The 11,289-nt window shown below is 57.5% G+C and overlaps 3 protein-coding genes across 3 annotated transcripts; 2 read left to right on the forward strand and 1 right to left on the reverse strand.

Annotated features, from left to right (window-relative positions):
* The first annotated feature begins 1,459 nt into the window (after positions 1–1,459).
* On the forward strand, positions 1,460–5,456 carry B0H64DRAFT_27338 (uncharacterized protein). Its single transcript, XM_062800011.1, has 11 exons — positions 1,460–2,501; positions 2,557–2,739; positions 2,798–3,278; positions 3,396–3,479; positions 3,531–3,597; positions 3,657–3,818; positions 3,873–4,319; positions 4,373–4,600; positions 4,662–4,766; positions 4,831–5,021; positions 5,077–5,456. Exons 1-11 carry the CDS (start codon positions 1,809–1,811, stop codon positions 5,109–5,111), a joined length of 2,676 nt encoding a protein of 891 aa, XP_062664456.1. The 5' UTR covers positions 1,460–1,808; the 3' UTR covers positions 5,112–5,456.
* Positions 5,457–7,223: 1,767 nt separating this feature from the next.
* On the forward strand, positions 7,224–8,792 carry B0H64DRAFT_27470 (uncharacterized protein). The gene is made up of 3 exons (XM_062800012.1): positions 7,224–7,371; positions 7,437–7,617; positions 7,682–8,792. Exons 1-3 carry the CDS (start codon positions 7,324–7,326, stop codon positions 8,731–8,733), a joined length of 1,281 nt encoding a protein of 426 aa, XP_062664457.1. The 5' UTR covers positions 7,224–7,323; the 3' UTR covers positions 8,734–8,792.
* On the reverse strand, positions 8,788–11,096 carry B0H64DRAFT_334569 (Alpha/Beta hydrolase protein). The gene is made up of 2 exons (XM_062801110.1): positions 10,591–11,096; positions 8,788–10,527 (listed from the first exon to the last, which is right to left on the reverse strand). The coding sequence occupies exons 1-2, from the start codon at positions 10,643–10,645 to the stop codon at positions 9,155–9,157; spliced, it is 1,428 nt and encodes a 475-aa protein (XP_062664458.1). The 5' UTR covers positions 10,646–11,096; the 3' UTR covers positions 8,788–9,154.
* Positions 11,097–11,289: the final 193 nt, after the last annotated feature.

The raw sequence follows: 11,289 nt of genomic DNA on the forward strand, positions 1-11,289 counted from the left end.
GTCGGCCACATTCATCTGACCCAAACGTGTTCCGTGCATACCGAAACGGCACACAACAGGCTGCCGGCCTCACCACACACCAGCCGCCGCCCTCATGCTCTCGACCTGCCAGCCTACTTTCTCCCGAGGGGGGATCATTCATTGGCTGTAACTTGTCGTCGTCGTGGTCGAAGCATGCCATCTTCTCTAGCGGGTGTCGTGTTTAGTTTACATTGGAGATGGGGGATAGAATGGGGGGGGGGGGGCGAAGCTCGTTGTGAGCGACGGATTCTTCTGAACGGGTTCCTTGGTTGAGCGCGGCCCAGTCAGGAAGGAAGGATCGTTTGGGATGAGGCTTCAAGTTCTTTACTGTTACCGTGCGATATGTACGGTTGCGCACTGTGATCTCAAATGCCAGGTGTGGTGGCGGCGGGAGATTTCCCTCACTGCAGGTTTCACTGAATCATCGCTCTCTGTGCAAAGCCTTAAGGCGGTTTTCGTCTCATCCATGACGAGCAAAACGGCGGCAGGCGGAACTAACCACCTGGGTGGGGAGCTCTCAAATAACATCGGGGGCTCGCGACAATTCCGTGTCGCTGAAAGAATGATTTTACCAGGCCGGATTAAATCATTCGGGATTTGACTCTGAACTGCCGAGAAGTGACGTTATTGTTTCCTCGACACCAATACTGTGTAGCCGTCACAGCGTTTAGTTACATTCGTCATTGCGTGTCTGCGCCCAGGTGGTCTTCACTATCACCGTCGGGCTCGCGGTCTCTTTAACGGTGGAGACCTGCAGGGCTGTGCGCTCCGGACGACTCGCAGACTGCTGGTTATGGCGACAGCACCATCTTCCCCCTCCCCGTCCCGTTTCTCGCGCAGCGAAAAGTAAATTCTCAACCCATCGCGGTAGAGAGTTTGGCGCGTTGACGCAGTAAAAATCGTCGCCACTCCTCCCGCGCACGACGAGCATCACCCCCCTTGCCGACGATCAATCCCATCCCGTCCGCTCGGTTTCAGATCGGCTAATCCGTTGTCTCCCCTCCCAACTCACAGCGGCAACCCTCCTCCTGATGTTGCTACTACTGGCGGGTTTCGATGGAAAATGGGTAAATATGATTCGGCCTGGGTATGTCGTGAAGCCTTCAACCCGAGTTCGGTCCGTTGCATCTCGATGAACGCCAAAGCGGGGCGGGGCATGGAAGGTCGTCGTTTCTGGCGGCTGTGACAAAGTGACGAAGCTGGCCGCAATGAATGGAAGTGCTGGGTACAAGAAGAGTGGGGCATTCGATGCCAAATCGCTCGGAAATGAGAGGCTGCTCAATGTTCAGGGACCTCGAGCCAAGAGCAAGGGCTGGAACGACCCGCCGGCCCCACAGTAAAAGTGGATTCAAACCCCTGCGGCTTTTCCCAAACGGCTGGGAACTCAGCTCGCGGCATGGGGCGTGACATCCAAGCACGGAATGGAAACGCGATTTGCAGCAGGCAACCACAACGAACCGCCTCCAAGTTGCCTTCCTTGAACTTCAACACCAACGAAAATGCCGCCAAATTTTCCGTGACTTCAAAAGTCAAATAACACTACCGCCTGCTACACGTCAAACTACGACACCAGGCCAATTTTTGATATGAACCCAGCATTTCACCATTTTTGCAATTTTGGGAACGGATCGAGCCGGCCCAGGTCATGGCCGACCAGTCCAGGCCCAAGCCCAGTGTTTGGGGTACGACCGTGCCGTTCCAGTCTATGAGGCAGCCATATCAACGGATTCAGCGGGTCCAGTCTACAAGTAGTACCACTGCGCTCGCCGCTGGGCAGAAGCGGGCCTATGATGCTTACTCGTCTCACAATTCCAATCAAACCGATGCGGCACCGCAGGGCAGAGTCCCGCCGCCGCCCGTTTTTTCGCCCTACTGTGAATAGCAAGACTACGAATGAACCACCAAGGCTAGCTGCAAGTCGTATTGAATATGCGGACGGCTCTGTCATCAGAGAACAGCCATCCGAGTACTCGCAACGGCAGGTCTTTGCCGCCACACCAACATCAACCGTTGACCCTTTGCTTTCCCTCTTACATCCAGCCTACGGGCTTCCCGCCCAGCTCGTAGCAAACTTTGCTGCTCTCGGCATTAAGACCATCTACCCATGGCAGAAGCAATGTCTTGGCGGCCCCGGTCTCTTGGAAGGGGACCGAAACCTGGTGTATAGCGCCCCCACCGGCGGCGGCAAGTCGCTGGTTGCGGACGTCCTCATGCTGAAGCGGGTGCTCGAAGACCGCAAGGCCAAAGCCATATTGGTGTTGCCATATGTTGCTCTTGTCCAGGAGAAGGTGCGGTGGCTCCGGAACATCGTCGGCGGCATCTCGCGCGAGGAGCTCGAAGAGAACGAGCAAACTGAGAAGCCGGGATTCTGGGCTCCGAGGGCGGACAAAGACACCATCCGAGTGGTTGGTTTCTTTGGCGGGAGCAAGATCAGAGCCACGTGGGCCGACTTTGATATTGCAGTCTGTACTATCGAGAAGGTAAGTCAGCAGTCGAGAACCTGCAATAGCGAAGTCTGACTGAGCTTCCACGTAGGCGAATTCTCTCGTGAACGCGGCCATTGAGGATTGCTCCATCTCCACGTTGCGGGCTGTTGTCTTGGATGAGTGCCACATGATTGATGACGGTCATCGAGGGTATTTGCTGGAGCTCATGGCTACCAAATTGCTGTGTCTCGGCCAGCCAGTCCAGATCATTGGCATGAGCGCCACTCTAACGGTGCGCGGAGTTGCTCTCCTCTCTCTTCCGATTTTCCAAGCTGCTAATAAGGACACAGAACATCGAGCTCCTCAAAAAGTGGCTGCAGGGCCATTCATACGAGACTCATTACCGCCCAGTTCCCATCGAAGAGCATCTGGTGTATGATGGGAAGGTGTATGCCGCAGGGTCTACCGCCAGTCTCCTTAAAACAGTAAGCCAACTAGAGTCAAAGAGCCAATTCAGCCAGCCCCGGTTGCAGCCATTGAGAACCATCCACGCTTCCGACCATAAAGAGCTCACCGACCCTGTTCGGAATGCCGTCGTCGCTCTTGCCAATGAAACAGCCAGGGCCGGTTATGGGGTGCTAGTATTCTCGAGCAGCCGTGCTGGTTGTGAGTCGGATGCCGTTTTGATAAGCCGAGTCTTGCCAACTCTTGAAGAAGCCGATCCCGCCATCCAAGAGAAGAGGCTGGATCTGCTGAGTGACCTGCGCAGTCTGAGTACCGGGTTGGACCCGAAGCTGAAGCAGACTATCCCCTTTGGCGTAGCCTTCCACCGTAAGTACCCCAACGCTAGAATACAACTCTATACTGACTTAATTACAGACGTAGGTCTTTCTGTTACCATCGCCGGCGGTCAAAGCTGACCCTTCCAGGCCGGCCTCACAACTGAAGAACGAGAACTAGTAGCAAACGCTTATGACCACGGGGTGCTTAAAGTTTGCGTGGCAACATGTTCCCTCGCTGCCGGTATCAATTGTGAGACCTTGTCCCACTCTCATCTCTGGTATGCCCATCTAACAAATATAGTGCCTGCGAGACGAGTGATCCTCCACGGTGCCCGTATGGGTCGTGACCTTGTCGGCCCTGCTATGCTGTAAGTGCAACACCACCATGGCACTCGGATAAAATGATGTATGATACTGATCCTTACAGTCGGCAGATGCGAGGGCGAGCCGGCAGGAAGGGCAAAGACGAGGTAGGCGAAACATACCTGTGCTGCCGCCAAACTGATCTAGAAGCCGTCGTCGACCTCATGCATGCAGAGCTTCCAGAATTATCAAGCTGTCTTATTTCAGACAAGCGTCGTGTCCAAAGGTGCCCATCCCCTAGCTCCGGGTTAGGAGTAGTATTCGCTAACTATCGGGACAGGGCCTTGCTTGAAATCATCGCAATTAGACTGGCCACAAGCCAAGACTCCCTCGACGACTACGTGAGCAAAACTATGCTCGCCTACTCGGCGAAGTCACAATCGATACAGGAGACCGTCGAGGCATGCATGGCCGACCTCAAGACCATGGGGTTCATCGAAGTTGAAGACAACGGCGACTTCCAAGCTACCTTGTTGGGAAAGGCAGTTGTTGCGTCGTCGCTTGATCCCGAAGACGGCATCTTCATCCACAACGAGCTAAAGAAGGCGCTACAAGCGTTCGTGTTAGACGGCGATATGCATGTGCTCTACAATTTCACGCCAGTCCACGACCTAGACAGCGTCCCGGTCAACTGGAAGGTCTTTTGGAACGAGATGCAACAGCTCGATGCTAGCGGCCTCAGGGTCATGCATTTCTTGGGCCTCAAGCCCTTCATAGTTGACAATATGTGGGTGTTTTGTACGGTACATACACATGTCCGCATTGGCTAACATGAGACAGGCTCCACGGGGGTAATCTGAAGGAGTCAACACCCAAAGAAAAAGAAAATGCACGACGCTACCACCGGTTCTACCTCGCGCTGCAGCTGCGTGATCTTTGCAACGAGAAACCCATACACCGGGTCGCAGAAAAGTACGACATGCCGCGGGGGTCCGTCCAGACTCTGGCTCAGACCTGCCAGGGGTTCGCTGCCGGGATGATCAAGTTCTGCGAGACGATGGGCTGGGGGTAGGTTCCACGCCGGCATATGGCTGACTATTCTCGTTAACTGCTTGCTAATCGTGGCTAGGGCCATGGCGGCCGCACTCGACCACTTCTCCGACCGACTCAAGGCCGGGGCCAGATCTGATCTCCTGGCGCTTGCCAAGATTACGTTTGTGAAGAGCAGGACGGCGTAAGTCGGGCGGGCCGGGCGCTCCGTTTGGGTCGGATGGTTGGGCTAACGTTGATGACCTTAGGCGGATTTTCTGGGACAACGGCCTGAAGACGGTCGGGGCCGTCGCTAGTGCGGATCCGAAGGAGCTGCTGCCGGTGCTGATGCAAGCGCAGCCCAACAAGGTGAAGTTGGGGGCCAAGGACGAGCAAAAGTTCAGGGACAAGCTGCTTGCGAAAGCGAAGATCATCGCCGACTCGGCAAACAGGCTATGGCGTAAGCATTCCCTTGGAGTTTGTCCGTTTGTGGGAACTGACCGAGCACTTTATAGAGATCGAGATACAGATGGAGATGGAGGAAGAATAGCAAGACGTCGACTTCTAATCGGTTGCTCGGCCCCATCGGGAGTGCCCGATCCTTCGGGAAACAAGGCGGTCCTATCTCTCGGCGCCACGTTACAAGAGCGTTGGGGAAACACGGACGTAGGTAATATGATGGATAGGAGATGCCGCCCGGGCCCTGTGCATGATTTGTTTGTAGGCAGGTATTAATGGACTGTGTAGATTGCTGGCATTGTCAAACTCGTAGCAGTGATGCCTAGCCTGGTGGATTCGAAGAGTGACCAAACACTACGGCCAAACCCCACCGACCGGTAGGTTTTGGAGAGGAACCGGAGAAACTGGTGAGAAGCTGGTGTAAAGTCGAGCTGAGGAGGTTGAGAAAAGGGCCCGGTTAGGTCGGTCAGGTCTTGGCTTCTCTGCCACAGGAAAGAAGGTCGGCCAGGGAAGTACCTAGGGTGGGGTTGTGGGAGGGAGGTTCCAGGTTACCTTGCCTTACTCAGGCCGGCAGGCGCACCCATATGCACGTCGTCCAAAGATGCGCGCCATGCAGGTGCAGCAAGCACCTTTTGGACACACGGCGCAACGCATGGTGAGCTGCTCGTGAGGCCCTTCAGCCTGTCGGCTCGCACCTTCCCCTGGTCCATCACCCCATCCATCATCCATGGATCTCATTATCCATCAAGCATGTGAGCATCCATGCATTTTTATCCTCCCGCTCTCGGCTTTGGCGCTTTTTTCGTTTCGCTTCCAGATTTACTGCATGTTTTGGTTGTCAAGAGGCTGGCTGCAGGTAAAACCCCCGCCACTTTCGGCAGCTCATTCGGGGGATCGACATCGGGCAGTACTTCGAGGGTGCATCCGTACCATACACAGGACATCCATCCAACAATAACTACCTACCATCCACATAACTGCATCCATCCATCAGATCTGCATCAACATCTCGCGACATTCTTTTAACTTTTGATCCATCGCATCGCATCACATTGCATCACTCGTGCTATCATTCTATCCATATTTATTTTTTTATTCTCCCGTGACTCAAATCCAAACCGGGTTTCAGGTCGTCGAGTCACCGGTGCCGCCTTGTTGCCTGCGGAGGTAACCTTCTTCTGGCTCTGCCTCATTTATCCCGCTGGACGAATCTCGCAGCCGCGCCAATTCACCCGCTCTTGTGGTAGGTCAAAGGCCGCCTCGTGCACCAACAAAAGGAAGAAGGGCGACCCGCCGGCCACACCACTATTCTCGTTTGATATCGAGCCCGCCCAGAAAGACGTCTTAGAAGCGTACCGCATATCATTCGGCAGACCACCATTGTGGCTTACCGGACAGCAACCCTCCTCCCCCCGTGCAGCTCTTTCCCTTATTTCTCTTTGGCTCTGCTCGCATGGGATCCCATCTTGGTATTTGCCTCCATTCTTTTTTCTCTTGACCAATCCGATCGGTCAAAAATCGTGTCAGCTTTGCCACCTTGTGGCATTCAGGTTCTGGACCACCACCATCGGCCTTTTTGGAGTTGTCTTTTCGTCCCTCGTCTCGTCTTCAGCTTTTAAGTACCGCCGCTAGGTAGTTAACACCCAAGGCGTGGCTGGCTTCTCGTTACTTTTTCCTCTTCTGCAACTCGCTTGCACCTCCCAATATCCTACATTTACAACCGCCGACCCAGTAACCATCTCCATACACCTTTTGAGTTGCACGCCGTCTCGTATCGCATCGCATCGCAGCGCAGCGCATCGCCAAGGATCATGTCTGCGGTGCCCAGCGCCAGCTCAGGTGCTGCCGCCGCCGACCTCAATGAAACCGGCAGCAGCCAGGGTCAGGGCCAGAGTCGGGGCAATGAGAGAGGCGAGGGGAGCTCCGGCGCCAGGAACGAGGAACGAAGCGCAAGCACTTCCCGCACACTCGGCGACGTGATGAGGGAACCGTCCACAACAACCCCCGGTGTCGTGGTGTTGGATTCGCTACCCGAGACGGCCGGGCGCAAAGATATCCTGGACCCCAAGGAGGACCTCTGGTTGTCCACAGTCGACGGGTGAGTTGCATCCGTCCCTCCGCTTCGGCCCCACTCTCGGCCCATCTCCCGGAGCACTCCCTCGGAGTATCCCCCGGCATGGTGTCCCGGCGAGCATGGATCGCCGCCACACCGTTTCGTCATTTGCTCTTTTGAACCTGCTGTGTGGCTTTCTCGAAAGCACCACGGTTGGCTGACATGCAAGTGTAGCCGATACAGTTCACCCATGATCCCGCTTCGTGTGGGCGAGGCGCCTTACCACGAAACCTTCTATGTATGTGCACTCCCTGGTTCTACACACTGTGTAGCGTATGTGTTGGTATACTGACTGTGGCTCAGGTACACAAGCACGTCCTCCTGAAGTCCGAGTATTTCGAGAAGGCCCTCTGCGGTGAATTCAAGGAGTCGGGCATGCAATCCATCGACCTCCCGGAGGAGAACCCTGCTATTTTCCACTTCCTCGTTGCCTACCTCTACGAAGGCAAATATGAGCCTATCCGGCCTGCCGCCTCAGTATTGGGTATGCCATACCCCACCCCACCCCGGCTTCCCTAGCGAACACCTCGCTAATTTACTCTCTACAGTGCCAGACCAAGACAAGGGGAAAGGCAACGCCGCCGACACGGGCGCCGGGTCCGACTCCGACTCGGCCTCATCTATCGAATCCGACATCAGCGCCCGCTCCCGCCGCCGGCGCGACCGCCACCGCCGCCGCGAGGACCGCAACTGGGAGCGCATGCGCCAAAAGCACCCCGGCATGCATCGCCCGAACTGCAACTGCCCGCAATGCGCCGCCGCCTCCGGGCCGCCCTGCTGGTCCTGCCGCGCCCCGCGCAACCCTCCGCCCTACCACCACCCACCTCACACCGTCTACCTCCACGACGGCCGCCCGGAGCGCCAACCACGCCGCCCGCCGCGCCGTCGCCAACACGGCCCCGGCATTCCCCCACCCCCGCCGCCGCTCACACCCCCGTTACCACCTCCGGGGGGCGGTGGCCCAGCAGGTACCGGCACGGGCACCAACGGCGGCGGCTCTGCGGCATGGGCGGACCCCAACGGCGGGCGCATCTCGGGTGAGGACCTGCGCACGTGGCTGCTGACGTACGAGCTGCACATGGACGTGTACATCGTGGCGAACAAGTTCCTGCTGGAGGGGTTCAAGAAGGAGGTGGCGCGGGCGGCGATCGACATGCTGGAGACGGCCGGGTCGGACGCGGCGGTGGCCGAGGTGCTCTTCCTCTGCCGCAAGCTGTACGACGGCCTGCCCGAGTCGGACCCGCTGCTCAAGATGGTCTTTGCCCGCGTCGGCTTCCTCCAGCCCTGGCGCCGCGCCGAGCGCGAGGCCGCCGACTTCCTCGCCGCCAACCCCGAGATCGCCCCGCTCCTGCTCCGCGAGATGGCCGCCCGCCGCGAGGACGACGTCAACGGCCGCGCCCTGCCCAGCATGGTGCGCCCCTGGTACGCCTTTGGCGGTGGCGCTAACGGCGCCATGGGCAACGGGAACGGCGCCTTCGGCCCCAACGGCCAGATCGATGTGTTTGGCGGTGGCCCGTGGGGACCCGGGAATGGGTACCGGGGCTGGCCGGCTGCGCCGGGACCGGGGCCGGGGCACCATGTGAGGAGAGGCGGGTATTAGGGTGAGGGTGTTGTGCTAGGAATGTGGTGGTGGTATTTCTTGGGTATGGGTGGAGGGGGGGAAGGGGGGTAGGGGACTGATCTTGGAGTTATGGTGGATAGGTAGGGGTGGCGGTGACTTATGGCTCGGTTTATGGTGAGACGCGGAACGGGGACCGTATTTACTAGCTTTTTTACGGGGGAAGGAATGCGAGAATGATACCAAGGTGTTTTTGGGCTGCGAAATTGTTCTTTGGCTTCTTCCCGTCTCACCTTTTCGGCCTCTTCCTCTTTGGATTCACATAAAACTGCGAGACGGGAAGGACAAGCGGAGGAGACGGAAGTTGGAAGTATACAGTAGGACCGGGGGTTGAGCAGCATCGGCTTTCCCAACCACCACCCCGCACAACTACCTAACTAACTACCTACTCGCCGCCCCACCCTCAGTCAATACAATCATCCCTCATCCTAAACAACACCCCAAACACCTCATCCGCCTTGGACCTCACCGCATCATGATACCACCCGTTCGTCTCCCTGACCTTGATCCCCTTCACCAACCCCGCCGTCTCCCGCGCGAGCTCGAAATCAACATACATGTCGTCCACGTAGCTGACGGCGTACACGGGCACCTCGTTGCGGCGCAGCTGCGCCTCGTCGTACAGGTCCTCGTCCCACTCGGCCGTCGCCGCCAGGATGTCGGCCGCCTCCCGCATCCGCCCCAGCTCCGTGCCCAGCGTGCCGTCGAAGTGGAACGGGTACACCATCTCGCCCGAGAAGTACAGCGGCTCCGACGGCGGGGTGGCCCGCAGGAAGGTGGCTGGGTTGGCGAGCCAGGAAAAGGGTGCGAGGGCCTCGCCGACGCGCTGGGCGGCCCAGTTGGAGGCGGGCCCGCCGGTGCGCTTGGTGTTGTAGATGGCCTCGTGCAGGATGGCGTAGATCGGGTGGGTGTCGAAGGAGATGTGGGCTTCGAAGTCGGCGAGCGAGGCGTGCGTGAGGCGCCCGACTTGGTCGAGGTCCGTGGCGAATCGCAGGACGAGCGAGTGCACTTCGTCGAGCCCGCCGTGGCCGCCAAAGGCGAGGCCGAGGGTTAGGAAGAGGGGCACGGTGAGGTTGCCGCCGGATGGGAGGGGGGTTTTGGTTTGGGATTGGATGTGCTCGGCGATGCGGCGCACGCTGGCGATGTCGTCGGGGTATTTCTTGTAGTAGGCCGCGTTGCGCTCGATGAGCTTCTTGTATGTGGCGGCGTAGACCTCGTCGGCAGTGCGTTTGACCGGGGCGAGGCCGCCTGTGAGGAACGCCTCCCTGAGGCTTTGGGGGTATTTGGAGAGGTAGGTCAGGCTGACGAATCCGCCGAAGGACTGGCCAAAGATGGACCAGGCTTTCTTTTCCTCGTCGAAGTCCTCCGTCAGGCAGAGTCGAACGGCTTCCAGGTCACGCACGATATTAGTGGCGCGGAACAATTTTAGGTAATCGGCCTGCGCTTTGGGGTCGCCTTGTGATAGTACAGAGTCGGCGTTGATGGGTGTGCTGAGCCCAGTGCCGCGGTAGTCTAGGTACAGCACCTGGTAGCCGCGGTTGAGGGCAACTTGGGTCAGGGCATGATTCTGCGGGCCACGGTTCCCAAACCCCGGTCCGCCTTCGAGGTAGGCGAGATAGGGCAGCTTCTCCTTGCTGGCTAGCTCCGCGGCGGAGAATGGGGTGATGGGACGTTCATTCTTCCTGACACTGCGGCCGAACAGCTTCAGGGTGCCGGCCTCGGGACGGGCATAGTTCTTAGGCACCTCGAAGAAGAGCTCAGTGATGAGCAGCTGGCCTGGTAGTTATGTGTAAGTGAACGGGCCCCAATCAAGAACACAGCAGCTGGAGAGACTCCTACCGGGGAGAACATAGTTCCGCCGGCTAAGGAGTCGGGCAGCCTGGATAGCGGCCATATTTGGACAGGTCGAAGAAATAGAACAATCAAGGCTTGGTCACTGCCCTGCTTGCTCCAGTGGATGATAGCAGACCCTTTGCACGTCGTGTGCTGTGGGATGTGTGATTTGTGATGTCCCGATGTGCGGTGTCGGATTTGGGTGTCGTTAGGCAATTGAAGCTTCAGAACAGACCAATCAACTGGAGAAAACACCGATATTTGGAGAAAATGAATTGGATGTATTCAGTTGCTGGTGGTTTTTGGAAGGAGTGCCCGAAATTACAAAGCCGTTTATGGGGCTTGACGGGGCACTTTTGCCAGTCAGGCAAAGCGGTAAGCAAATATGCAAATTTACAAAAAGAAAAAAGGAAAAAGCCAGGAAACAGATGCGAGGTTAATATCCTGTAGAAACAGGTGATTTGTTGCGTTGGACAAAATCCGGGGCAGTTGTAAATGTAGGGAGATAATTCTGTCGCCAGTGTCCGAAACAACCCCGCCTGAAGCTCCTGGAGCGGGGATCGACAACGGCGCGTTCGGGACAATCGGGGTGGGGCCGGGACCGGGGTCTCCTTCCGAGGCAACGGAACGGTTTAACGTGGTGCCTCTCTGAGAGGTGGGGTCTTCCCAGCTGCGCCCAAAAACTCGGAAAAGCCTGCAAGTGCA

Source organism: Chaetomium fimeti, assembly GCF_033439085.1.
Source record: "Chaetomium fimeti strain CBS 168.71 chromosome Unknown B0H64scaffold_1, whole genome shotgun sequence".
Taxonomy (NCBI): Eukaryota; Fungi; Ascomycota; class Sordariomycetes; order Sordariales; family Chaetomiaceae; genus Chaetomium; species Chaetomium fimeti.

Coding starts and splice junctions, on each gene's coding strand:
- B0H64DRAFT_27338 (XM_062800011.1), top strand. CDS start 1,809: ATGATGCTTACTCGTCTCACAATTCCAATCAAACCGATGCGGCACCGC. Junction 4,320..4,372: donor CCCTTCATAGTTGACAATAT/GTGGGTGTTTTG, acceptor AACATGAGACAG/GCTCCACGGGGGTAATCTGA. Junction 4,767..4,830: donor TTTGTGAAGAGCAGGACGGC/GTAAGTCGGGCG, acceptor TGATGACCTTAG/GCGGATTTTCTGGGACAACG.
- B0H64DRAFT_27470 (XM_062800012.1), top strand. CDS start 7,324: ATGATCCCGCTTCGTGTGGGCGAGGCGCCTTACCACGAAACCTTCTAT. Junction 7,372..7,436: donor CTTACCACGAAACCTTCTAT/GTATGTGCACTC, acceptor ACTGTGGCTCAG/GTACACAAGCACGTCCTCCT. Junction 7,618..7,681: donor GCCTGCCGCCTCAGTATTGG/GTATGCCATACC, acceptor TACTCTCTACAG/TGCCAGACCAAGACAAGGGG.
- B0H64DRAFT_334569 (XM_062801110.1), bottom strand. CDS start 10,645: ATGGCCGCTATCCAGGCTGCCCGACTCCTTAGCCGGCGGAACTATGTT. Junction 10,528..10,590: donor GCGGAACTATGTTCTCCCCG/GTAGGAGTCTCT, acceptor CATAACTACCAG/GCCAGCTGCTCATCACTGAG.